Raw genomic sequence first — 23859 nt, 5'->3', positions numbered from 1 at the left:
GGATGAAGACAATCTTCCCATTATCAAGCTGGGTACACTAAAGTATGATATAGGCGTTCGGGATGTTTCGAGGGGCAGTGGTTGGTGTTTAGTAGCGTGAGAGGGAGGTGTCCAGAATATGTCTCTCACCGATCAAGACGTTGGCAAGCAGGGCTGACTAGGTAGGTATGCCGTTAAGCCAATGAGGTCATGCGACCAGAAATGACTGACCGACCACCTTTATCCGGAATTCATTCCCTCGGGTAGCAAAGTGCGCATATCGCTATGAGTCGAAGATGATCCCAACCGAGGCCGTACATGATGGAGTCTTACAAGACACTGCATGCCAGCAATTGCACACCCTGATGATGATCACATGGCTGCGAATGAGTGGACTGGAGGTCATTCGTGCCATTTCGCCCGCGATATATCGTGTTTTAATGGTTGAATTGATGAAATCAAAACCGAGATGAATGTTGATAGATGCATCCACGGCCCATCTGCGAAAATAGGCCACTTTGGCGTTCGGCTATGCTGCATGCGATTTCTATTGCGGTAGGATAGGTACGTGAAATCGTCAGTAAGGCGCGGAATTCAAATCTATTCCGCCATAATGCGAGTGAACTTATCTAACATGCAATATATTTGGACGCTGACCGTTTTCGAGATAAGTACCCACGCCACCGCACCCGAGAGTGTCAGTGATTTGAGGTACTGACGCGGATTAATCTGCTCTTGGACTGGATGTTGACTTTGCTTGATTTCATATATGGGAAATGTATAGGTAGAAGGTCTCGTTGGCAGCGAGGCTGGACGATATTACCCACTGTGGAAGGGGAGGGTATCTCCAGGATACCAAATAAACCAGAATTGACGTCTAGAACCAACCAAATCAATAGATGAGGCGCAGAAATCAGAGGATCGGATGAAATTAGAGGGCGCGTTGTGGCTGTCAAGATCTGGAGCAGCACGAGGCAGAAACTCATGAGAACCGGTCTCCTAGCTCGATGTAGACGGGCAGTTCGATAACATATTACCCTCGTCCAGCCCACCCCTAGCTAGAAAGACGACATGGCAAGATCCTATCCGTATGCAACGTCTTTTCATGAGTGAGAACAACTGAACAAGATGTCAAATTGTCGATGTTGTCGTATTGAGCGATGATGGGAGGGTAAAAAAAGCGCCTCGCAAGCTGCACCAGCTCGATGACCAGGTGGGGTTAAGGGAGGCTGCTGGCATGGGTGTCCTGGATGGATGATCATGATTGGCTACATCGAGCTGATCTCCCGGCTGTGGGGGCGATTGCGCCTCATCGATCTATTTTCAGTTCCCCCTCGTACCCTTCCATTAAGTTTCCAAGGAACTTCTGACCTACATTCAAGTATTTGAGTTCCCTTCCACCACCTCAATCCTTGCCACATCATCGCTCGTAGCATGCCTGACGGTTGGTATTCTGACCTCAGAGTCACTCTCATCATCCGGAATTTAGTAAGATACATCATGCTCCATAATACCAGGACGTTTTGTGGCCCGCCGGCTACAGATCCCATATCTGGCTGTATCTCACCTCGAAGGCTGTACCGTAGCGTGGAGTTGCCGTATTGTACTACCATCATCGGTCTCTTTTTAGCCCCCGCTGCCCTGTCCGAAATATGAATCCGGCCCTCTCCCTCACCTTCCATGCATCTGATCTCGTTTTTGATATTGCGTCTGCCACATATCTGGATTTACATTTGCTTTCCGAGTCTACAACCAATGATCAGTCTGAATTCTGTTCGATCTTGCGTTCGCATGGTCTAGCAATCCATATCCTCTCGGCCTCTTGCGTCCCCTCTGTTTGCCTTGCCGTATATGAGTCTTTTGGTGGGCGAGGCACAGCCTGCTTTTCAGTTTATCCGTTCTATCCTCTCTTCCTTATCGCGTTATTTCTACCGCATAATATCTCGTTAACCATGGAGCAAGAAGGAGACTCCCCCTTTGCTCCTCCTCAACCGTCTTCTCCTATCCAGCTAGACAGCAGGTCGATTTTCAGTCAGCGAAGAGCCACCACTCCCGCTCCGATCCAAACAAATTTCGTCATGGACAACCTGCGGCGGTCACAGATCCATCCGCCATCGCGGAGTAAGTGGGCATCGAAGCTTGGCAAGAGTCACGTGGAATCTAAGACACAAGGAACTATTCTGCGAGCGGTCCCGAAAGCCGATATGAGGCAAACCATATCGGCCCCTCTCTACAACACACTAGTAACCCCGTCCAGTGGTTCGTCTAGTGGTTCGGATCCGCTCTCTGCTGGAAACCCACCTTTACTGGATTCCTCGTCGTCTCATGGCAACAGAACAACCCATTCCGAGCCGGACAAACGATCATTTTCTTTTAGATCGAAATCGAGAGATCAAAGCTGCGAGCCGAAACCAAACGTCATTGGAGTTTGGCGGGATGGTGCAGCCCATTGGGACGCTAAACAGGCTGAGCAACGGCCGCGTATTACTATCGCGCCTGCCACTCATGCAACACCCACCAACATCCCTGTTTTTGTTGCAGACGTCAATGAGCCTGAGCTACCACCAATTGTTCCCGCCAAGGATCCACCGAGGAGCGCGAGTGCAAAAGCACAGCGTCCTCGCATCCAGTTGGTCATCCCACCCGATCGGTATCAAACCCCCCTCCCGGCCTTAACATATAGCAGCCAACCGTCCGTCACCCAAGCCCCAAAGTCGGCACCTGTCGTCGCCCCGCCGTCCTTCCAGCCGCCAGCTCCGGGTACCAAGACGATGAACGCCACCCCACTAGGATTATATACTCCAGAGTCTCAAAGGTTGATGCAGACAATCACCCTAATCCCCTCTAAATTATTCAACAACCCTCTAGAGAGGCCATTGCGGCCTTCCTTAAGCAGCTCGACTTCTGAGGAGGACGTGAGGTCAGATGACGATGATACGTCAAATTACAGCCATCGTTCGTCAATGACAAGTGTTGAGGAGACTGCGCCTATTATTCCTCCAAAAGCCGCCCGGCCATTCAACTTTTACAATCGAACTACGAGTGCAGCATTCTCAATTGCAAATCCGGTGGATGCAGGAGTGTTCGAGAACGAGACTCTGTCGATAGCTGGTCTCGAATATTCACAATCATCGGCGAAGCGACGGCCTATACCTGCTGCGCAGCCAGTACCAGCAGCAGAGCTTACATACTCTCCAGCGGTGTCATCGGCATCGACAACCAGTGCTCCATTTAGCGGCGTTGTATCGCCCCTCTCCCCGGTCGCTCCGAGAATAAGGCGAAAGCAGGTGCCATCCAGTTATTCTCAACGGCCCTTGGCCAACACCAACACTAGCAAGAATTATACCAGAGGCGTCCCAAGCCCGACATGGAGCGAAGCGCAACACGATCTTGAAATCCACCTTACAGCCATCAGCGAAGTTTCGCCGTTCCAATGGGACGATTTTGTGCTCCCTGAACGCCAGAGCATCATGACGCCGCCCATGACTCCCCCAAGACGGTCGAGCAAGCGACTCAGCCATCCCCTCCACCTTGCGGAACATTTGCGTCCGCAACTGGCGACTCAACCTCCCAAGTCATGCCCAAGCCGCTATGAGGTAGACCATCGTCATCATTCGCATACTTCTATAGGAGAGTCGACGATCATTGGGTTCTATGAGCAGACCGCTCCGTCAACAAGATCCTTGATGCTTCAAGACAAAGTAGCCCAGCACGAGCGGGTGATCACTCCACCGGCTGCAGAGATCATTATCCAAAAAATCATGGAAAATCTGGACGACTTGGGCGACTTGTTCGCCGCAGCCCTAACCAACAAGGGCTTCTACCGCGTCTTCAAGCGCCACGAAATGCACCTCATTCGCACCGTCCTCCGCAAGCAGTCACCTGCTGCCTGGGAATACCTCGAGACGTTGACACCGGCCCACCCTCCAGCGGGTACGACGGAAGTTACTCATCCTGACGAGGACTTAATGTCTCCTATCTCGGCCATTGACCGCAATCAAGGATCTGAACCTGAAAGTGCAGCGCATAAATCCAAACACACCCCTACATCCTATATTCGCTTCTTCACTCGCGACACATACATCATTGCGGCTCTTAAGCTCCTGGTTCTGGAGCGCTGCCAATCCTTTCTTCGCCCGACGACTGTTGCCGCGCTCTCCAATCCGAATCCGTCGGATGCAGCAGCCATTGCGAATGCTCGCGCCATTAACGACGCATTCTGGCGAATTTGGACCTTTTGTCGAATCTTTGGTCGAGGCCGTGGTCGTGAAGATGACATCATTGCGCAGACGGACTGGCTGAAGGGCGGCGTCCTCGCACACCAGGTGACTTGTACTAGCTCCATCGTCTCTAACGATTCCTTCTATATAAGCTCAGTGCTACTGAGCGCAGCAGAGCATTTTGGCAAAGGAAATGTATCCCAATTCAATTCAGAGGAAGGGTTGTCAGCTGAGGAATTGTACAACATGACGGAAATCTGGAATTGTCTGGGAACATTACTCCATGGTCTTCAAGGGAGAACTGAACAAGCGAGGGGGTATGGTGTGTTTGACCCAACTGACGTGCGAGGCGGAGATATTGATGGCGAGGAGGCGATGCTTGGTAAGTCATTGACAAATTTCAAAAGGCCTACTCCTAACACGGCCCTCAGAAGAGTTCCAGTATCACCTCCTTACCCTCGGCCTCTCACCGCTCCTTACGTTGGCCACCTGCCCTCCAACTCCCTCCGCACAAGCGTTTGCTGTCGCGAAAGTGAACGGGTGGACCCGATGGACGATCCCAGCTCCTGGTGGCTCACGCTCGACCTTTCTGAAAGAAGCCGTCTCTCGCGTATACGAAGAGAAGCTCAGCAGCGTACTCACTCCTGCTGATAGCTTCCGTCGCGAGATGGAAGAAATCCGGCGCTTCCGCGGTAAGAACCTCGCCGTGGAGCTGCGCGACAGCAAGCGTAGTGTCGGTAGTTCCGACGGTGCTCCTTACGCAGCGTCACTAAGTTGGTCGAATACCGGATTCGAAGAAGAGCGACCAATGAGCGAATGGGAAGGGGCTTTGGACAGGTTTGCCAGCCCTATCGCCACCTCGCCTCTGCATCCTGTCTACAAGGTCAACAATGGGCACAACTCCCTCTATGGCAGTGAGCGGCACTATACGCCAGCTCCCCAACCTCCTAGCCCACCTTCTATTTCCTCTTCATCCCAGTCGCTCTCTCATCCCTCCGGAAACCCATCGTCTCCACCTTCTACCCCCCAGATTTCCCAGCTGCACCCTGCCTTCCGCTCCCGCCCAATTGGTCCTCCTGCCCTCCGACACATACCTCCACCGCTTTTTAGCCAGCAACAACGCATCCCCCGTAGCTCCCCAACCTTCACTCCGCCTCCGGCCTTCCACTCGGCGTGCCTCACCCCCCCTTTTACCCCCAACCCCACCTCCAACCACCCTTCAGCCGCCGGGCCACCCCACCGCTCACCACCGCCCACCCCGCCGGTGCCTGCATTACAACATCCACTGCAGCTGGCCATGGCACCGGACACGGATCCGGCGGCGAACAGTGCGGAGCGTGCCATCTTCCGGATTGTGGAGATGGGATTCACGGCGGAGGAAGCGAAATACGCGTTAAGGAAGACGGATCTAGGGGATGGTTTGAGGATGGATCGCGCCGTGGAATTGCTGTTACGGAACGGCGGACAGGCGTGATATGATTCTTGTCCTTGGCGTATATTGCATTGTTTTAGATACCCAATCCCTTGAGAGCCTTTTCTTTTGAATGGACAGAATCTGAAGATAACATTACTGTGCAACAAATCGCAGATTGATTCTGGTCAGTGAAAGCCCAAAATTTTGTTATTGCCAATTTGCGATCGCATATTGAAAATGGCCATATCGGACTCGAAAACGAATACAGTGGAACGTGGTTCAAACGTAGGAAGGCTTCATCCGCTTGAAAAGAGGCACAAAAATGGGAGACCATCAATGAGATCGAACGAACTGAGAATAACACTGCTGACACTTCAAGTCAAACGTAGACAAGCTCGCTATGCTTTCTCAAGCCGATCTCAGGTATTAAAGGGCACTTGCAGGCCAAGTCAAAAAGGACTCCAAGGTCTATGGCATGGGATGAGCTTAACGATGATCCTTGGTCTATAAACATCAGGCTCCTTCATCAATAGAAATGAAGAATGCAGATCTAGATCTTTGCTCTACTACATGTTGTAGTCTTGTAGAACATGTAACAAGTTTGAAGGCGGACAGAGCATAGTGATAGCTGACGCGTCAGACGCGTTCACGCATGCCCGACTTAGAATGGAAGTGACGGAGACCGTGAGGAACATCTGGGCCCTGGCAGTCTGGCTGGTTGTACCATAGATCCCAGACAACCTACGTCATCACCTGCCGCGAGGTGCATTCTGGACCTCAAATGATATAAAGTATCATCCAACCTACGTCGGATGGAAACGAAAGCACTTTCAACTTTCAAACTTCAAACTCCAAATCGATAAGTAACAACAACCTCGTATACAATCAGAAAGTTCTAAGCACCACCCCCGCAACCATGCCCATCATCCCCGATAGCGAGATGGCCAAAGGTCGGTGCCGATCAGTCAACGCGTCCCGGATGGCTAAAGCTAACAGGATGCGATAGATGTCAAGTCCGCCACCAACCCGGATGCACAATCAGCAAAGGACGTGCATGCGAATGCCCATCGAGCCAATCTCGGCCCCGTCATCCCTGAAAGCATCGAGAAGCCGGCGTCGAAGGAGGAGCTCAAGAAGAGGGCGGAGGAGTTGAACAAGAAAGAGAAGTGAAGGGTGACATATCATGTCTTCACGGTCATCTCAAGATGCGAGTTGGGTGTAATGTTTTACTAGTCACTGCCAGCTTTTCCGCTGGTCACGAATGCAAGAAATGACGAGATATCATTCCGATGTCCCTAGATTCGGTGCCGAAATGCTCCCCGTGAACAATCCCGCGCACCACAGCAACTATGGGAGTACCTCATCCCCTTTCCAATCCCAACACCGCCCTCTCCCTTCAATCCCTATCCTCCTTCCCCTCCCCTTCTCCATCTCCCGCCTCGACTTCTCCCCCACCTCACCACCATACCACCCCGCATCCTCCGCCCGTCCATCACACAGCCCCACCAGCCTCCCCGCAACCCACGCCGGATCAAACAACTTCTCCCCCCTCACCCTCCCCCAGAACTCCCGACTCAGCCCCGTACGCACCGTCCCCGGATGCAGCGCCACCGCCATCGCCCGGTCCCCCGCCGTCCGCCGCAGCTCCAGGTCGAGCGTCTTCGCTAGCTGGAATATCGCCGCCTTGCTCATCCGGTAGCTGTACCAACCGCCGGCGGAGCGGTTGTCGGAGATGGAGCCGACGCGGGCGGCGAGGAAGGCGATGGTGGAGGTGCGTGGTAGATGGGTGGATGCGTCGTCCGAGGGAGGCAATGAGGTCCTCGACGTTGGGAGGAAAGGGAAGAGATGTTTTGCGAGGAGGAGGGGCCCCAGGATGTTGGTTTGGAAGGTTAATGACGCGGAGCTGGCGGAGACGCGAGTGATCGTCCGTTCGGGATCGAGCCGGCCAGGGAGAAGGAACGCTAGCTGGAGGCGGTGGGAGGAAGGGGGAAAAGTAGACTTGAGGGATTCGCTGAGGGACGAAATTGAAGCGTCATCTAGATCATTGTATTCAGGCATTAGCTCTCGTCACTCAAGGATGATATCCTGGTAGGAGCCAGCATACCAAGAACGTCGACGTGATGCAAATGCAGCCTCTTTTCTAAAGCATCCTTCCCAGAACCCTCTTCTCTGGGACCTAGTCCTTTTAACAACGAACTCTTCACTTCCTCCAAGTTAGTCCTCGCTGTCACTACTACCGGCACATTTGTCGTCTGCAGAAGGTGCCGGGCTATTTCATGTCCGATCCCTCGAGAGGCCGGCGAGACGAAGGTCCAGGGCGTCATGTCCGGTGTTCGAGCAGCCTGTAGAGAGGACCGACCATCGATATCATCTGCAATGTTCGCTATCGCTTGGTTAAATTGTTGTTAATGTCCGTTCATAGTCCTGACCACAGCCGATTCTCTCCCGTCAGTGCCCAACAGTGGGAGATTTAAACTTCGGTTCCGAACGAGTAGACCGAATAGATGATTCTATAAACTGGCTTTGAAGGTAGCTGCCATCCCGTGCAGGTCAGAATCATAACAGCCCTTCATCATGGTTAAGCATTTGATGTTACACTTCAATGATTGATTCTAATGATGTTAATGGCGAAAGATGCGAAGTTGGCACCACTCGTAGTCTAGTAAACAGACACGAAGATATAACTAATAAGTGTATAGTTAGTAGCGGAGCAGGGATCCGAAATTAGAGATTCCGGAACGGTCTTCCAGACAAGAACCAACCAAATGTAGGCGAACTTGAGCCTAAATTTAACTTTAACTAAGCCATTATATCACCGCGTGCCAATATGTTGCATTTTTTACAAGTTCAGCGAAGGAAATTGCATGAGACGGCCTCTGTTTCACCGGAGGTGAAAGATGGCCTCACAATTCACAAAGGATGTTGTCGATCTGATTGATCCCCAGCGGCGGGATCATTCTAGCCTCCTCACTGCGGCTGCGGAATCCTATCGGTTCCGAGTTCCCTAGCAACAATCGATCCCCATCCATAAAATCCAAATAACGCCATGATGCGCCTTCTGATTCTTCGATCCGCCCGTTGCACCCATTTCCCATAGAACCTAGAAGTACTCGCCCGTGGGCACAGCACAGAAGATGCCCGTCGCCGCTCCACCGATGATCAACCCCCCAACGATGGCTTGGAGGAAGATGGTATCCTGAATCTGCCGCAACGCCGGCTCCTTGATCCATACCTCGCGATCGAAGACCTTGCGGACGACGGTGCGCTTCTCGTACTTGGCGACCCACGGCTCATCCTCGTACGAGTTCGAGTAACTGGACGTCAGAGACACGGACGAGATGCCCAGCCTTTTCTCCGATGCGGCCTTGACCTCCACGACGCCTGCAGCTACCATTGGTTCGTAGAGTTCCGCGTCGCCGAACAGCTCCCAAGGTCGGAGATGACGGTGATGCATGCCATGAAGAACCTGCGTGGGTTCCAGTCAGTCACTCCTGTTCCCTCACGCACACGGACGCGGATTGCGTGCGAGGGAAACTTACCACGCACATGCCCTTCCACGCAGCGATCGAAGTTGCGATTCCAATGAAGAATCCCACGAACGAAAACACCCTCCACGCCTTCCCTGCACTGCTCAGAGCGAGCACCATGCCACAAATGATGCCCCCAACAATCCCACCTACCCCCAGACCCCGCGCGAAGGTGATGCGCGGGGGGTTTCCATTGTAGATGCTCCAGAGAATGAAGTTCGGGTGCGCCTGGCAGCGGAGCGACCACTCAACGGTGGCGAGCACCTCACGGAACACCGTCGGATGGGTGGTGACTTTCAGTGCGTTGAGCAGGGCAGCACGCTCGCGGCCGGAAAGGTTGAGCTGGCGTGGTGCATCGTCGGCGATGTAGATGGTGATGATGCGGGTAATTTCTTCGCGGAAGGGCTGCACGGTGACTATGGAATCGAGATTAGCGAAGGTGCTTATCGCCATGGCATTCTGCGGTTCCTCTCGTGGAAAATGCCTTACTTTTTGGTGCTTAAGATGGAGGGCGACAGTGACTTACAAGGCTGCAGTTTCACGTCAGCTTCTCCGTACGCCGCCTCTGTTTTCCTGTAGATGCTCGTGCGGCTTGGAGCGGCGCTGTTTCCACTGACGTTCTCATTGTATTCGCTCGACGTGGAATCTTCAGCGCCATGGACCGGACTGTGCGAAGGTGGGTTGAACGGATTCACGGCGCTACAACCAGCGCCCATCGTAGGCACGATCGCGAAGATTGTGCTGTCAAAGGCCAGAGCGGCATCTGGGGATATATTCGTTTTCCGGGCAGTAGTAGCAACAGTAGCCTTGTAGGCGGCATCCTCCGCCTCTGCCTGTTGCGCGGTCCATTCCGGGGAGAGGACCTTCTCGCTTTCGGGAAGAGCGCTGAAGCGCTGGATGTAGGCCTTGAACCACAGGAAGAACTGAAGGTTCTCTGCGGAGCGCTCGACGTATTTTAGATAGTTGAGGAAGTCACGGAGGGTGCATGGCTACGCAGACAGTCAGCTGAGCCAGTTTAAAGTCCGGATGGTGGACTCACTGGGCAAGTTCCGTCGTTGATAATCTTGTCAAAAGACAAGGCGTCTGGAATGCCACGTACCAAAGGGCTCCGAGAATCGATCGACTCGTTGATGGGCTTTCGCTTCTTACTCGCGTCTATAGAATCGACGGGAGAGGAAACGTAGGAAGGCCTACGGTACGACAGTGAGAGTACCATGATGTCTAAAAGTTCTTGAACCCAGTTTAATCTCAACAATTTTAGTACTACAGAACCCAAAGGCTCGGTGTTGTATGCCTTGGACAGTTGGCCGTGGCGGTGAGGTGTGGGAGAGGCGACGAGAGGAAATGGAAGTGAAGTGGAAGTGAAGTGGAAGAAGAAGTGGGGATGTTCAATGAGTGAGAGAGGTAAGCCGATGATGAAACTTCATGAACAAAGCATACCGGTAGGGTGGAAGTGAACGTCGTAGTTTCGGAGGCTCGAAAGAAGTGGCCTTTGCATCAAAGGGAAGCATCGGGCCAGACAGTGAACGACAAACGCATTGCTCCATTCGGGGAAAAACGCAACGGAATAATGGTAGTGGAAATATTTGAGCATAGAATCAAGAACAAGCAACCCGTATTACCTGGAATCGGCTAGGGCTAGCATCATTTTCATGTTTGACGATTTTCAGAAGTGGCAGAGGCCTGACAATGAGATAAATCGGCTGGTGTCATGCGAGCCAGTGGACTTGGAACAGAAAGAAACGAGACTTGTTGGACTCAGACCCGATCAACAAGCCTATAGACTTATCAACAATGGTTTCTTTTCATCATCACATGGGTATATCAACACCAGTGCCACTGAGACATTGTGCAAATAACGAAGAACCCCCGCATTTTGGCCTGGGTTCTGAGAGACCAGTGCTACCGCATTGGAGAACAAGGGCTGAAGTTCAACATCTGCATCAGTGAATATGGGCTTCGATCGACAAGCGCCTCTAGGAGGATATGCCACAGCATGGTTGAAGGGCTACTATGGCTATTGAAAGTTGAACCCCTAGAGCCTCCCAGGGTAAGGTAAAGGACTGGCTATCAGGTTGCAAGTGGAATCAATCCTTTCACTTGTCCAAATATCCTTTGCACTTCCCAAACTGGACACAAACCTTCTTGCGGGGGCACAGGAGACGACAACCGTGTTGGCCATAGTATGTAGATCTACATGCCCTTCATTGTCCTTTTGGTTCCCATAGGCAAAGAGATATGAGGTTCTTTTGAATACTTCTCCAGGAAGACGTGGAGTCCTGGAAGGCGTCGAACCAGGCCGGATCACACATTAGACGCAGGGCTCCAAGCCACATCCTTGAGGTCCGTACATTGTAGAGAGCTAAAGGAGAGGCATTGACTTGAAGAGTTGAACAAGACAATTGAAAATAGGTACCAGTTGGTCCTCGAGAAACTTGGGATTGCTTGGGGTGAACATTGACATATCCATGGTTCATCAATCTCAGCAACAGATTAGCCAGTCCATAGCGTTCTATGATCCGACACCCCTTTTCGGCCAGATGTTGATTCTTCTCGACGGTCGACCAACAGTCGGGTCCCCCCAAAGGGAACATGCGGCTTGTCAAGCTGTTGTCGTTTGACGCGACTTCCTGCATCCGCCCACGATGCCGTGCTGGCCCCGGTGGATCCATTCATCTATCCATTACTCCGTATGGGAATATGACTTGCGTCGACGATCAACAAGGCTCGGATCGGCGTGGTATGGCCTGTGGTGCGGATCATGACACTGGCATCTCGATTTCGAGGATGAAGCTGAGAAAATCCTGGATCGGATCGGCGACCAGCAGAGCGATCTAAGGGTAGAGTTCTCACCGCAGATTGGTGCAAGGCGCAAGCCACTATCCCAAATCAATATCATGATATTGGGGTGCAAGTTCATGGAATCTGGAATTCTGGATATTTGAGTTAGCCAAAAGGTCGGGACATGAAGTCCGGGGTACGGGACGGGATATGTACCGGTAGTAAAAACAGGGTCTCAAATCCATTGTAATAAGGGCCAAGGAGTGAGGCTAGGAGCTGAGGACTGGACAGGGGAGCTGGAAAAGGGGCGAGGAAAATTCAATTGTACGACATCACATTCTTCCGCTATTAGTCCCGACTTTTCCAAACATATCAATGCTGCTAAACTACGAGAGAGTTTCCGGAGAACAGCCATGCCAATACGTGAGTGAGGGGATCTGCCAACCACCGGTGTTATCTTGGAGTAACATGAGACCGCGACAGCTTGGGCAGCTTGCAATTTTTGTCATGGTTATTGCTTCATGGCTAGTGAGGCTTAGGTATATTTACAATACTCTACATGCTTGGTGCTCGATATTGACGAGCCACTTGGGGTGTTTCATGATCCATCATCCCCCATTGGTGTTCATGAACATCGTTCTCTTCCGTCCTCCATCGTCTTCATGTTTTCGCCGAAGGTAGAAAGGGCGAAGCGCTTTTCATCCGAGTGGATGGTCGCACTACTAATCGACGGACTGGGAAAGTCCATTGAAATTCTCCGTGCTAAGGGGCGGATGTGATGCCACACATCTACCTGATGCGTTGAAAAGAAAAGAAGGGGTTTCATCGATCCCGGATCGATGAAGGCGGTGAGAACGCCGATGTGGTTGTGTTTCCTAACGTCCCCTTCATGTCCCAGAGTCCCCATTCCGTTGGCCTCCGGATATGGACACGCATCCCGGAGAAGAAAGAGGAGAGGGAAAAATCCACCCATCAGTCGTGGTATCTACACGCCGACGGTGTTCCTAAAATATGTTGTGATGCGAGAAATCCGGTCCAGGAGAAAGAGATAGGAACTTGAATGGAGCGTGTGGAATGAGTCGTGGGTGTGAGTAAAGCCCGGGCTCGATATGTTGAAGTCGAATCAAAGGGGAGCGAAGAGCGTGAAGTAAGGGACCTGTCCGACGGCGTAAGAGATCCATTGGAATGGTGGATCAATAATAACCTCGACGGGTCTCCTTCACATGCAGGAGGTACCGTACCCGGACCTGCGCAGCATCATAGCAGACGTACTCATTGAAGTGGAGATCCGATTTCGGAACATCCGTGTCCCCAGGCGGTTCCGATGTATCAGGCATCTTGACTCCTTTGAGCTCGTCCCACACGCCCCCGGCGTCTTTCCATTTGCTTGGGCCTTTCCTGCCTTGGCCCCAGGTCGACTGGCATCTGTTCGATTTTGCGACCTCAGCGGCATCGTAATCATGAACGGTACGCTCTCTCATCTTGCCGAGTTCCACTTCGCAAAGGAGCAACAGCATGTTGCCCCGCGCGAGTTGGGCATGGCAGTAATTTCCCGACTTCGAAGACATGTCGGCCAAGTACACCCCCTTTCCAAACATGTATCCGTTGACTGGAGCTTCAGGCGGTGCGATTCGAAGGCCTTGGCGAAGAATTCCAGCAAAGTTGGTGCAGCGGGAGCCATGCCAAAGGAGACGTCGATCGGAGGTCTTCATCGTTTTGCAGAACTTACCAAACCGTTCTTTTTCGCCGATACGGGAGACGCGGAAGATTGATTCGATGTTGAAAGAGACACGATGAACGCTATCCGAGGTAGCCACGAGGTACTGTCGAAGTGCGTCATATTCTGACTCGGGATCATCATCCTCGGGGACAAGTGACATTTCCTCCAGATTCAGTTCGTTGTACAACTGTTGCATCCGTCCCACGCTCCTGTCGTCCTCGTCTCCGCTAGCCATTATCCTTACGGTGTCGGCCATGCCTTCGAGACTCTCCATGAGCCTCACTTCGCCCTTCAATTGGACCATGGTACTGATGACTGGGGGTTTGCTGCGCCCGAAACTGTGAGGGATGAGGGTGAAATATCGGTCGGTGAGCATCTTGACCGCCTCATTGAACGTCGTTCCATATATGTTCTTGGCGAACTTGGGATCATCTTGTCGCTTTTGGATCAGTTCATTCAGACCTCTCAGCTGCTCGTATCCCTGGAGCATGATTTTTTTGCTCAGGTTGTCCAGGGGCAACGCCTTAGAATCGTACTGGAGATCTTTCACCACCGTGGCGAGTATCTCAGCGTTGAAAATCAGCTTCAGAACGACGTCCGTGTGCTTCTCGAGTTTGATCTCCAAAGCTCTTTCAACTTTTTGGGGCGACATGGGACTCAGGCTCTTCCTGTCGACATCCCTTTCATCGTCATCCGCTTCCTTGGTTGAGGACTTGTATTCCATCTGACAGAACACGTACTTGTTGTTGATCGACGACTCGTGGCGTTCATTCCATCGGAGGCCAGTCTTCTCTCTGAATTTGGTCTGGAAGCGTTGAATAGCGTCTGCACGACTTCCATTTCCGGCGGCTTGAGTCTGCCCGGTTTCACCCTGCCGACCCCATCGAAAACACACCCTGAAATCGTCCTCCTTCCACACCACCTGCATGCGGTAGAATTTGTTGCAGTTCAAATCGCTACGGGTGAGGTTCAGGGTCGCATCGAAGACAGTCTTGCTGTCGTTGATATAAACGACATACCCAACGAAAGGACACCCGTCATCCAGTGGAATTATTTGATCATGGGATCCAGCAGTCTGCTCATCAGTGATATTCTCGTCGATATTGTCACCATCGTCGTTGAAGGGTTTGAATCTTTTTTCTTCGGGAGACTCAGAAAAAGAGCTAGCCGACCTTTTCAGACCGAGAGCAGAAGTGAAGGAATCGCTTGGCTTGGGGGAGAATGCCGTTGATTCCGTGACGCTGTACAGGTACCTTTGATGGTCCACCTGTCGTCCAGCTTGAATACTATCATCCAGCCAGTCAAGGTCGACCAGAGGGATTTTAAGCTGAATAGCTTGCCTGACCTTCGAGGTCCTTCTGTCAAACTCGCACTTGGTCGTGACCAGGTGAGTATTTCGACGAGTGATGGACGACGTAAACTTGCCGCCGGCTTCCTTGGTGATCTCCGCGGCGATTTGAGCATGGGTGCGACTGCCCGTATGACCAGTTATAGCGATGATGCACCCTTTGAGAGGCGAATTGGTTTGCGTCATTGCCGCTTTGTGGTATGATGAGAATGCTCCACGAGCTGAGGCATTTGATTGTGCGAGATTATATGAGGAAAGACGGTGGAGGGAGAGATGGTCGAGCTAGTGTTCTAGAGGAGGGAAAGAAAGGGAAAGTAGGAGAAGAGCGAGCGAGAAGTGATAAGCGAGTGTTCAGAATTCAAACCGAATCTAAAGTGAAAAAGGAACATTAAGAACAGCGTGAACATGAAGTGAATGTGAAATGAATTGGCAGCATCATACTATTCCATCACGATACGTGAAACCCATACGGAATTCCGCTGTTGTTGAAATGATGCTTTATCACTTCTGGAAGCGGTGTTGCATGGACTGACCAACCAGAGACTGGGGATAAACCCACTAACAGGCAGTTGCGGGCTTTGATTGGTTCTAATGCGTTGGTGCCTGGCGGATGCCTGTATACAATCCATGTCAACTTCAACATCGCATAAAGATGTACAGAATACCAGAAGTTGAGAAACGGAGAAATACGGGAGCATCGGAATATTCATCCAGTTGATATCGAAAGTCGAATGATTTTCAGCCTCAAATGTCTATGATACTCGCGGAATATTCTCCTCCAGAAATTCATTCCTCTCATTAGTATTAAAGGGGACTGGTCCCTGTGACTGTCCAGTCTGTCCATCCATGGTCAATCTACCCGCACATAATTCACTTCCCGTTACCGTTGTTACGCTGTAATCACGTTACCCAATTGGGGCGTTTGTTAACGCCGTCTCCGCCTGCGCAGCTCCCATCCCATCCGATACTCCGCTAAAGGCTTCTCCTCTGAAGGCTTCTCCTCCAAAGGCTTCTCTGCCGATCCTCCCATTTGCGACGAAGGGGACGTCTCTCTGAATGTCGAATCCGTATCGGAGGCCACTCCTGCTATCCTAAGCATGTACCGACCAAAGAATTCCATCGCATCGAGCATTTCCCGGCCCGTCGGCACAATGTTCTCCTTCGGAAGCAAAAACCCATAACTCCCCGTATCCCGAAGCCGGATCTGGTACGCGTACCGGACGCCAAGCTCATGGTAAAACCAATCCAACGCGCTGCCTCCGCCCGACTCAATCCGCGGAAGTATCCCACCCGCATTGACATTCCCTTCACAAGCTGCTCGGACAGTGTAAGCCTGCCCGTCCTTGGCCAATCTTATTGCCTTGGCGAGGCCCAGCGCTAGCTCTTGGAGGTTCTCCAGGGTCGGCGGAGGGGTTGCGCAGGTGTATGAATAGGGGTAAAGAACTTCCTGGGAGTATGAGTGCAGGTCGATGATGCCCACAAACTCCACGCCGCTGTTCTCCGTCTCGTTCTTGGCCCAGTCGCGAAACGCTTGAGCTTCAACGGCGTCGAAGGGCTCTTCGCCTCCATAACTCTCCGAGCATGGATTCATCTGTGGTGCATCGCCGCCCCATTGGAAGGACCAGCTCCTGTCAAGGTCGATGCCTTTACAAAACCGTAGTGAGGTTGGCTGACGGTTCTTCCGCCACAGTCGATCGTTCTCCCAGGTATAGACATATCCATCAGGGTTCAACGTTGGAATAAACACCCAATCGAAGGCCTCCAGCAGTGAATTCCACACGCTTGATTTGCCGTACGACGTCACGAGGGAGTACGCAAGGTAGTTGACCGTGCTCGTGCCGATCCACTCTCGCGCGTGTGTACCGCCGGAGATAATTATTGTCTTCCTGGGACCCGCGGCCTTCTCGTTATTCGTTGGATGAACCCCCACACGCATCGCCAGGATGTCCCGGCCTTCATATGATGTGCCGATGCTGACAAGCCGGACGTGCGTAGGAAACAATGATGCAAGGAGCCTCATCCAGGGATGGATGACCGACAGTGGCTGGTAGTCGCTGAAGAAGATGTTCGATTCTTGCGGGCCCCGCTGTTCGAGGGAGAGGCGGAATGTGTTGGTGGAGGGGTGGGTGTCATGTTGAGGGGGGGTCGGGTCGCGGGCGGAAGGGAATGGGTAGGAATTGGAGATGGCGCGGGCCAGACCAAGGTCGAACATGAGAGGGCTATGTGCATGTTGTAATGACTTGGGGAGAAGTCCAAGGAGTGAAGGAACCTGAGGAGAGGATTAGCTCACAGTCCCATAATGTATCAGGCAACAGCCCCAGGAGACGGTTAGTATAAACTTACAACATCCTTTGCTATTCGAATATCTACCCAATCCTCCGTAAATGCCCAGACGTCCAGAAAAAGGACATTCGAAGCTTCCGCGAGCGCGACAGCCTCCTCTGCGGTGGTGACATTAAACCGCAGGACCATGTCCTGTCCGTAGCGCGCGAGGAATTTCGAGGCCACATCGTCTCCTTTCGATCGCGCGAAGTCCTTCCCGGCCGTCTGCGTCGGGTCTTTGGGATATCCCCAGATGGCGGAAATTATGCTATCAGAGACGGACCGCCATGCTGGCTGGTCGCTGCAGCCGGCATTGCTCGACGACGGGAAGAATCCCCACCCGCCGGCGGCCGCGAGAGTCCCCGAAGATAACAGCACATGCAGGATAAGGGCGAAGCGGGCTGTTAGCATGATAACGGCGACGTTAGCATGATGGTGGAGAAGAGAGAGCGGAAGTGAATCGGATTCAGATCCTCATAGAATTGAGGGCAATAGGATGCGTTGTGGCTATGCAGGCGATAATATCTAGATGGTCATTGATATCATTACGGTCCACGATATTAATAAATAACAACTAGTCCAGATGGATCAATTGATACGAGACCCAGGCGTTTGTAACTTTGTACTACTTTGGTAATGACTCCAAATATTTTGATTATCAATTGTCTTAAAAGGTAGGAGCTAGTCGTATGGGGAGTCATAATACGACTCCAACCAACGACCAGCCCCAAATTCTGTCCGGACTCCAGACCGCAAGTGACATTGGAGCTTACCATTCCTTTCAGATAAGACGTGGCTGCAAAATTGCTCCAGCTCCGAGTAAATAATATACGTTGCTATTTTGATCATTACCTCCTGGTTATTATCCTGTGCAGTGCAGGAAGTCACTCACTTAGACGGAGCTCGCGACAGCCGTTGCGCTTTCACCATTTCTTCCGTCTTACACGTCAGCGCATTGACTGCTCTGCACACACTACTCTATTCTACTGGGTCTTTAGGTATTAGTAGGACTTACTGCGCCGACCAAGTAATACAGTGGAGGAATCCAAACTAGCCTTACGATTTACGAACGACTTACGACTGCTCCAGACCGCATTGTGAGATCCGCCTTGAGCTGTCAAATCACTCAAATCTCACCAAATCCCTCCTGTCTTTCCTATTTCGCATCATATATCCTCTCGCCATGCCCATGAGCTAGAGTCGTGCGTCCCAGGCCATCAGTGTGTAGATGGTCCCGCCATACTCACATCGTCGCAATGCCTCTCAAAGGCCTCAAGTCCAACCGCAGTCGTCCGGATCTGGGACGGCGAAGCACACTGGACCCCTCGGAGCTCTTCCAGAATACCCGTAATGCTCGATCGGCGACTTCCCTCGACGCACCCGACTTCCGTTCGAGGGCTTCATCCCACGATGCCCGCCCCGAGCAGTCAATCAACGCCTTTAAAAGGATGTCCGCCTTTGTGGAACCACCTCCTTCGCCTCCCATTCAAGAACCCACAGCGAATACACGAAGGTTCAGTATACTTCGATTCCGAAATGCGTCCGACAGCCAGTTGTCAATGAGGGCTAGAGAACACCAGCGCGCCGAGATAGGGAAACAGGCCGTCCCTCCTGTTCCAACCATTCCAACCGGTGGGTAGTCCCGAGCATATCGCGACCTGTGCTTCAGCTAATTGAAGCAGATGTGAATGCGGATACTCCTTCGATTGTCATGACTGCGCCGTCTCCAAGCCCCCCGATCCCTCCACCGCCAGCGAAGAAGCAAAAACTTCGATTGTCCCCCAAATCGAAGCCCAACTTATTCGCACCACAATTAGATCGGGAAGAAGGCAGGAAATCTATGGACGACAGGTCGCGGAGACGATTCTTTGGCAGTATGCGAGGTTCCAAAGGTGCGGGGCCCATTATAGAATCCAATCACATTGAGAACGGCGGAGATGGTTCGTCAGTCGCGGAGGGCAGCGAAATAGACCCCGTCCATCTGGCACCTCCGACGCCTGCACCGGCCGACGATGGGACCGGTGACAAACAGGCGGGATCAAAGAAGGTGCTAAATCGCGGTCGCTCCTCGAAGTTTGCAGGCAACCGAATGTCCAAAGTCTTCTTGCCTCGCCGAAGTAGAAGTCGGACAAGGGTGCAGCCCGTCCCTGTCACGATCGAGCCGCCACCTGACGACAAAGACTTATCCAACACAGCTGTCGCAAGCCCTCGGCCTTCGACGAGCGCCAGGAGTTACATGTCCTCTAATGGATACTCCGACTCTGCTCAAGCCGACCATTGCGACCCTACTAAATCCCCTCCTGCTGTGCATGGCGACCATGGAGCCGCAAATTTCCCCTCCTCGCCAGCAACCCTCGCTGCAACTTCTGTGATCTACGCCGCCCCGGGCGCCTTTCTGCGTAACGATTCCATACAATCCGCACGATCCTCCCCGACCCTGATTCCTCCGCATTTCCACCGACTCCGCCAGCGCTCGTCCACCATGGGATCGACTCGGGCTGCGTCAGAGGATGGCACCCCTCCGACCCCGCTATTCCCACATGGCGGAGGCAATGCCGGCAGCGGACGAACGTCCACGTCCACTGCTGGTAGGAACAGCTTTAGCAACCTTTTCGGCTTAAGCCAGCGGTTCCGCCAAGGTTCCGAACCGCAATCCCCTGCTCATGGATCCTTGATGCACCGAAGCGAGACGAGTACCGGATTCGCATCACATGGGAATTCGTTCAGTATCAGTCGTGAAACCCTTCCCTTGCCGGACAGGGAGGAGGGAGAGTCCGCTGTCAAATACCTGGAGCGAGTCGAGAAAGTTATTGACTTCCGAGATATCGCGAGTATCATTTCGAAGAAAAGCGACGACTTCTCGCTTGCCGTGATGCGGAGTTTCATGCGGAAGTTTGCTTTCTTTGGCGAGCCTTTGGATATGTCGGTTCGTAAGCTGTTGATGCAGGTTGATCTTCCAAAAGAAACGCAACAGATCGATCGAATGTTGCAGGGGTTTTCTGATCGTTACCATGAGTGCAACCCGGGGATATTTGTTTCAGCTGGTAAGTTTCTCCTTGGTGCTTTAGGATGGGGAACGTTACTAATGCAGAGTAGAAAAGGCATACTTCATATCCTTCTCGATCCTGATCCTTCAGACCGATGCTTTCAACAGAAATAACAAACGGAAGATGTCTCGTGTGGACTACTTGAAGAACTCATCGATAGAAGGAGTGTCGAATGATGTACTTGGATGTTTCTATGACAATATCGTCTATACACCGTTCATTCGAGTCGAAGACGACGAAGATATCAAACAACTCCACTCGAAGAAGAAGAAAAACGTCGCCAAGAGTGTTATCGCGGAACCAATAAAGAGGACAACAAACCAGCCTATCGATCCTTATACCCTCATTCTCGAAACCCGCCTCGACACGATTCGACCTGCGATTAAGGAAGTCCTGGGCTTGGATGACCCTTTCGCATACACACAGAACTTCGACGTGAAAAAGCTACTGAAAAGCTCCAAGACCGGAGTTATTCAGATTGAATCGTTAAGATCTCGGCCTGATGCGTTCATGTCGCCATCTACCATCGATAATCCCGAAGACGCCCAAGTCGGTGTCGTGGATCTGCCTGTCGACAAAGTCGGCATTCTCTGGCGGAAGGATCCGAAGAAGAAGACGGCTCGTTCCCCCTGGCAGGAATGGGGAGCCATCCTCACCGGATCCGGCTTATGCTTCTTCAAGAACGTCGGATGGGTGAAAGGCTTGATGCACCAATACGACGCTCATATCAGGCAAGGAAATGCAGGAGCTTCGGTGACATTCCGTCCCAGGCTACAGAGCTTCAAACCGGACTATATGGTTTCGACTGAGCAAGGTGTTGCGTTGTTGGACACCAGTTACCGGAAACACAAGAACGCTTTCCTTATCGTGCATCAAAATTCTGCCGAAGAAGTCTTCCTTGCCGACAGCGAAGTGGATCTAAACGACTGGATGGCGAAGCTAAACCATCACGCTGCGTTCAGGACGGCCAAAATCCGCCAAAAGGGATTGGTGGGTGGCCACTACGAAGGACAGCGACAGAGGGCTCTGCGACGCCTCGACTCGGGTACAAACGCACAGTCTGTGCAAACAGCAACCGGCGAGGTGACGATATCAAGCGGCAGGATCGACCACAATCTGGCATTGCAGATCAGCCAGGCGCGACAAACTGATATGCAGAAAAAGATCGCTGAGGCGGAAGATCAATTGAACCACGCAATCAAGCGAATCGACGACCACTTGAGGGATGCAAGACATCTGATGATCCTGGCTCCGATTCAGCCGAAGACTAGGGACCAGCTGGTCCACAGCGCTGGGCGGATTGCGGCGCAACTTAAATGGTCACGTTATGAAATGTGGCGCTTGAAGTGCCATCGAGATATTCTGGTCGCCGCGCTTGAGGAGGAAAAGACAATCACCAGCGATGCCGCATCGAGGCTAGAACGGTCGGCCAAACACTCCTTGGATCTGTCATCATTGACCCCGGTCATTTCCAGGTCTTCAAATAAGTCTTTGCCTACACCTTTGAACGGCGCTCAATCAGATGTGAACGGAGCGCATATCTCGGAGGAGCCGCAGTCCCCTGTGGTGTCTACTCGGCCCGAGACTCAATCTTCAATGATCTCGTCCACGGATGCAGAAGCAGAGGACGACTTCCGCACCCCTCCCGAGAACACCCCACAACGCAGTCCGGCATTCCATCGTGGATCCCTCGGCCCTCTTACCATTTCCACTCAGGCAAATCGTCGCAGCTCCGCTGTCAGTGGCTCAGGCAGCCCAGCGCATCGCGATTCGTCCTACATGGGCCCCGAATCACCCCGATTATCCACCTATCTCACTCCAACGCTTGGGGACAACGAAGCTGAGCAACTGCGCGAATCCGACCCGACTCAGCCTTTCGATGGCCGCCAAGACACCGCGAGCGAGTCAGAAGTCGACTTGTCCTTCATCGCCGGGAGTCCCGACTCCAAGTCTAAGGTTCGACGCAGTCTCCACCGGTCCCTCCGCGAGCCACGCGACATCAGGTCATCCCAGAGACACCGCAAAGCGAAAGATTCCGTTTCTAGCGTCACCGCTGCAGACAACGCACCGGCTAGCGAGACCGAAGGCCTTACACGAGCATCAGGGAGTTTCACCGTGCATGGCAAGAAAGCAAGCGTCATTACATTCGGGTCGGAATGGGCGAACATGTCCGCCGAAGAGCGGCTGCGCTCGCGGAAGCAGGCAACCACGTCGCTACCGGGTCAAGGCGCATCTGCTTCAACCGACCCTGGCGATGAAACAGGCGGTTCGGTGGAGAAGGGGCGCTCGGATTCCATCGCGAGCTCCAGCACCCGAAATACATTCCAAGGAACCCCGAAAGGGCGATTAGGAAGTGTGGGTGACGCTGATAAGGCGTCGTCGGATGGATTCAAGACGCCTAGCACAATCCGCGAAAGGAGAATAGCAAGGAAAGGATCGACTTCTCGGTCTGCGGAGAGCCCGGCAGCCTCGCTGAAACAGGCGGCCGGGTCGACGAACGGTGAGCAATTGAAGGGAGATGATATCGTCACAGAAAAGAGTGAGAGTGAGGATGACGGCACGACGGGGATCGGGGCGGATCGCATTGATCGCGGTATCACGCCGCTTCAGCGGCCCGTCGAAGCATGAAAATAAAGAGGGCGTTTGGATCACAGTTTCATCTGATCAGGGAAAGCAACGCTCTACTGGATAGAGCAAACTGCCAACATGGAGTCACTATGAGAATTGTCGGAGTGCTTCAATGCACATCACCATAGTCTGACACGTCTTTACGGTGCCTTTCGGCTTCCCAGTGGCAATCATGGATGACAAGACGGGTAAGAAAAAAGGTGGACGGAAAATCGCAGCCTGTTACAGTCTTTTGATATAAGGGTTCGGCCATGAAAAAAATTCCTTCTTTGGGCACAGGTTGGCAAGATACGCATATACCACGACTCTCATGCTGTCATTTCGATATTGGGCGCTTAACAATATTGTCGGATCGGTCTATACTAGAAGGCAACGCACGATGCTTCCAACTTTTCACTCTAGGCCTTGTATTCGTCGCTGTGATATCGCCATCGTCTAGCCCCTTCATCGTGACGGCCAAATTGTCAATTCGCTCATTTGGAAAGAGATGACTGATTTATCGAGTCTATCCTACTTGATGTAATAGATGCCTAATCTTTTCCCTTTTCCCTTCGTTTCGTCGATTCATTGTGCTGTGCCCCAGTGCACACACGATATCATAGCTAGACTATGCGAGCGGTATCCTCCGTTTCGACGCCCAGAAATGGGGTTGCCAGCCAAAAGAAACGGAAAGTCAAGTGCAAGCAAGTATCAAAGCTTCATTCGAGGTTATCGCTACGCTAGCTTTCCCGCTTTGGGTGATTCATTGGAAAACGCCAAAACAGAGACCGTCATTCCATGAACCTAAGGTCCAGTCCAAAACCAAAGTACCGAACATGCCTTGCGCGCTTCCATATGCATAGCCGAACTGCTGTAACCCTTATCCCAAGCGGA

General features: G+C 52.3%; 8 protein-coding genes across 8 annotated transcripts; 3 read left to right on the top strand and 5 right to left on the bottom strand.

Annotated features, from left to right (window-relative positions):
* Window positions 1-443: 443 nt before the first annotated feature.
* P152DRAFT_458312 (uncharacterized protein) lies at window positions 444-1140 on the bottom strand. The gene has a single exon (XM_033679425.1). The coding sequence runs from the start codon at window positions 963-965 to the stop codon at window positions 678-680; it is 288 nt and encodes a 95-aa protein (XP_033534103.1). The 5' UTR covers window positions 966-1140; the 3' UTR covers window positions 444-677.
* Window positions 1141-1550: 410 nt separating this feature from the next.
* On the top strand, window positions 1551-5765 carry P152DRAFT_340342 (uncharacterized protein). The gene is made up of 2 exons (XM_033675324.1): window positions 1551-4581; window positions 4631-5765. Exons 1-2 carry the CDS (start codon window positions 1632-1634, stop codon window positions 5671-5673), a joined length of 3993 nt encoding a protein of 1330 aa, XP_033534102.1. The 5' UTR covers window positions 1551-1631; the 3' UTR covers window positions 5674-5765.
* Window positions 5766-6519: 754 nt separating this feature from the next.
* P152DRAFT_458309 (uncharacterized protein) lies at window positions 6520-7093 on the top strand. Its single transcript, XM_033679424.1, has 2 exons — window positions 6520-6563; window positions 6620-7093. Exons 1-2 carry the CDS (start codon window positions 6530-6532, stop codon window positions 6781-6783), a joined length of 198 nt encoding a protein of 65 aa, XP_033534101.1. The 5' UTR covers window positions 6520-6529; the 3' UTR covers window positions 6784-7093.
* Window positions 7094-7188: 95 nt separating this feature from the next.
* P152DRAFT_416583 (short-chain dehydrogenase/reductase-like protein) lies at window positions 7189-8262 on the bottom strand (the record flags this gene model as incomplete). The annotated part of the gene is made up of 2 exons (XM_033677069.1): window positions 7718-8262; window positions 7189-7649 (listed from the first exon to the last, which is right to left on the bottom strand). Coding segments are annotated over exons 1-2 (681 nt in total), but the record flags the coding sequence as incomplete, so codon positions are not given.
* Window positions 8263-8434: 172 nt separating this feature from the next.
* On the bottom strand, window positions 8435-10832 carry P152DRAFT_514115 (uncharacterized protein). Its single transcript, XM_033682842.1, has 4 exons — window positions 10180-10832; window positions 9667-10129; window positions 9153-9556; window positions 8435-9079 (listed from the first exon to the last, which is right to left on the bottom strand). The coding sequence occupies exons 1-4, from the start codon at window positions 10354-10356 to the stop codon at window positions 8714-8716; spliced, it is 1410 nt and encodes a 469-aa protein (XP_033534099.1). The 5' UTR covers window positions 10357-10832; the 3' UTR covers window positions 8435-8713.
* A 2282-nt stretch (window positions 10833-13114) lies between these two features.
* Window positions 13115-15308, bottom strand: P152DRAFT_435653 (PARP-domain-containing protein; the record flags this gene model as incomplete). Its single annotated transcript, XM_033677536.1, has 1 exon — window positions 13115-15308. Exon 1 carries the CDS (start codon window positions 15173-15175, stop codon window positions 13115-13117), a length of 2061 nt encoding a protein of 686 aa, XP_033534098.1. The 5' UTR covers window positions 15176-15308.
* Window positions 15309-16025: 717 nt separating this feature from the next.
* On the bottom strand, window positions 16026-17599 carry P152DRAFT_367262 (uncharacterized protein; the record flags this gene model as incomplete). Its single annotated transcript, XM_033675447.1, has 2 exons — window positions 16026-17258; window positions 17333-17599. Coding segments are annotated over 2 exons (1500 nt in total), but the record flags the coding sequence as incomplete, so codon positions are not given.
* Window positions 17600-18327: 728 nt separating this feature from the next.
* Window positions 18328-23112, top strand: P152DRAFT_340306 (uncharacterized protein). Its single transcript, XM_033675323.1, has 3 exons — window positions 18328-18943; window positions 18994-20355; window positions 20408-23112. Exons 1-3 carry the CDS (start codon window positions 18568-18570, stop codon window positions 22984-22986), a joined length of 4317 nt encoding a protein of 1438 aa, XP_033534096.1. The 5' UTR covers window positions 18328-18567; the 3' UTR covers window positions 22987-23112.
* The last annotated feature ends 747 nt before the right edge of the window (window positions 23113-23859 follow it).

This window comes from Eremomyces bilateralis (genome assembly GCF_010015585.1).
Source record: "Eremomyces bilateralis CBS 781.70 unplaced genomic scaffold P152scaffold_9, whole genome shotgun sequence".
In the NCBI taxonomy this organism is placed as follows: domain Eukaryota; kingdom Fungi; phylum Ascomycota; class Dothideomycetes; order Eremomycetales; family Eremomycetaceae; genus Eremomyces; species Eremomyces bilateralis.
This window is presented reverse-complemented; position numbering and strand designations above follow the sequence as displayed.

Bases quoted from the DNA above. Each gene is read 5' to 3' on its own strand.
- P152DRAFT_458312 (XM_033679425.1), bottom strand. From the start codon at position 965: ATGAGTTTCTGCCTCGTGCTGCTCCAGATCTTGACAGCCACAACGCGC.
- P152DRAFT_340342 (XM_033675324.1), top strand. From the start codon at position 1,632: ATGAATCCGGCCCTCTCCCTCACCTTCCATGCATCTGATCTCGTTTTT. The intron at 4,582-4,630 runs GTAAGTCATTGA...CACGGCCCTCAG, and splicing joins TGGCGAGGAGGCGATGCTTG to AAGAGTTCCAGTATCACCTC.
- P152DRAFT_458309 (XM_033679424.1), top strand. From the start codon at position 6,530: ATGCCCATCATCCCCGATAGCGAGATGGCCAAAG. The intron at 6,564-6,619 runs GTCGGTGCCGAT...AGGATGCGATAG, and splicing joins CGATAGCGAGATGGCCAAAG to ATGTCAAGTCCGCCACCAAC.
- P152DRAFT_514115 (XM_033682842.1), bottom strand. From the start codon at position 10,356: ATGGTACTCTCACTGTCGTACCGTAGGCCTTCCTACGTTTCCTCTCCC. The intron at 10,130-10,179 runs GTGAGTCCACCA...CTGTCTGCGTAG, and splicing joins TCAACGACGGAACTTGCCCA to CCATGCACCCTCCGTGACTT. The intron at 9,557-9,666 runs GTAAGTCACTGT...TCGATTCCATAG, and splicing joins TGACGTGAAACTGCAGCCTT to TCACCGTGCAGCCCTTCCGC.
- P152DRAFT_340306 (XM_033675323.1), top strand. From the start codon at position 18,568: ATGCCTCTCAAAGGCCTCAAGTCCAACCGCAGTCGTCCGGATCTGGGA. The intron at 18,944-18,993 runs GTGGGTAGTCCC...TAATTGAAGCAG, and splicing joins TGTTCCAACCATTCCAACCG to ATGTGAATGCGGATACTCCT. The intron at 20,356-20,407 runs GTAAGTTTCTCC...AATGCAGAGTAG, and splicing joins GGGGATATTTGTTTCAGCTG to AAAAGGCATACTTCATATCC.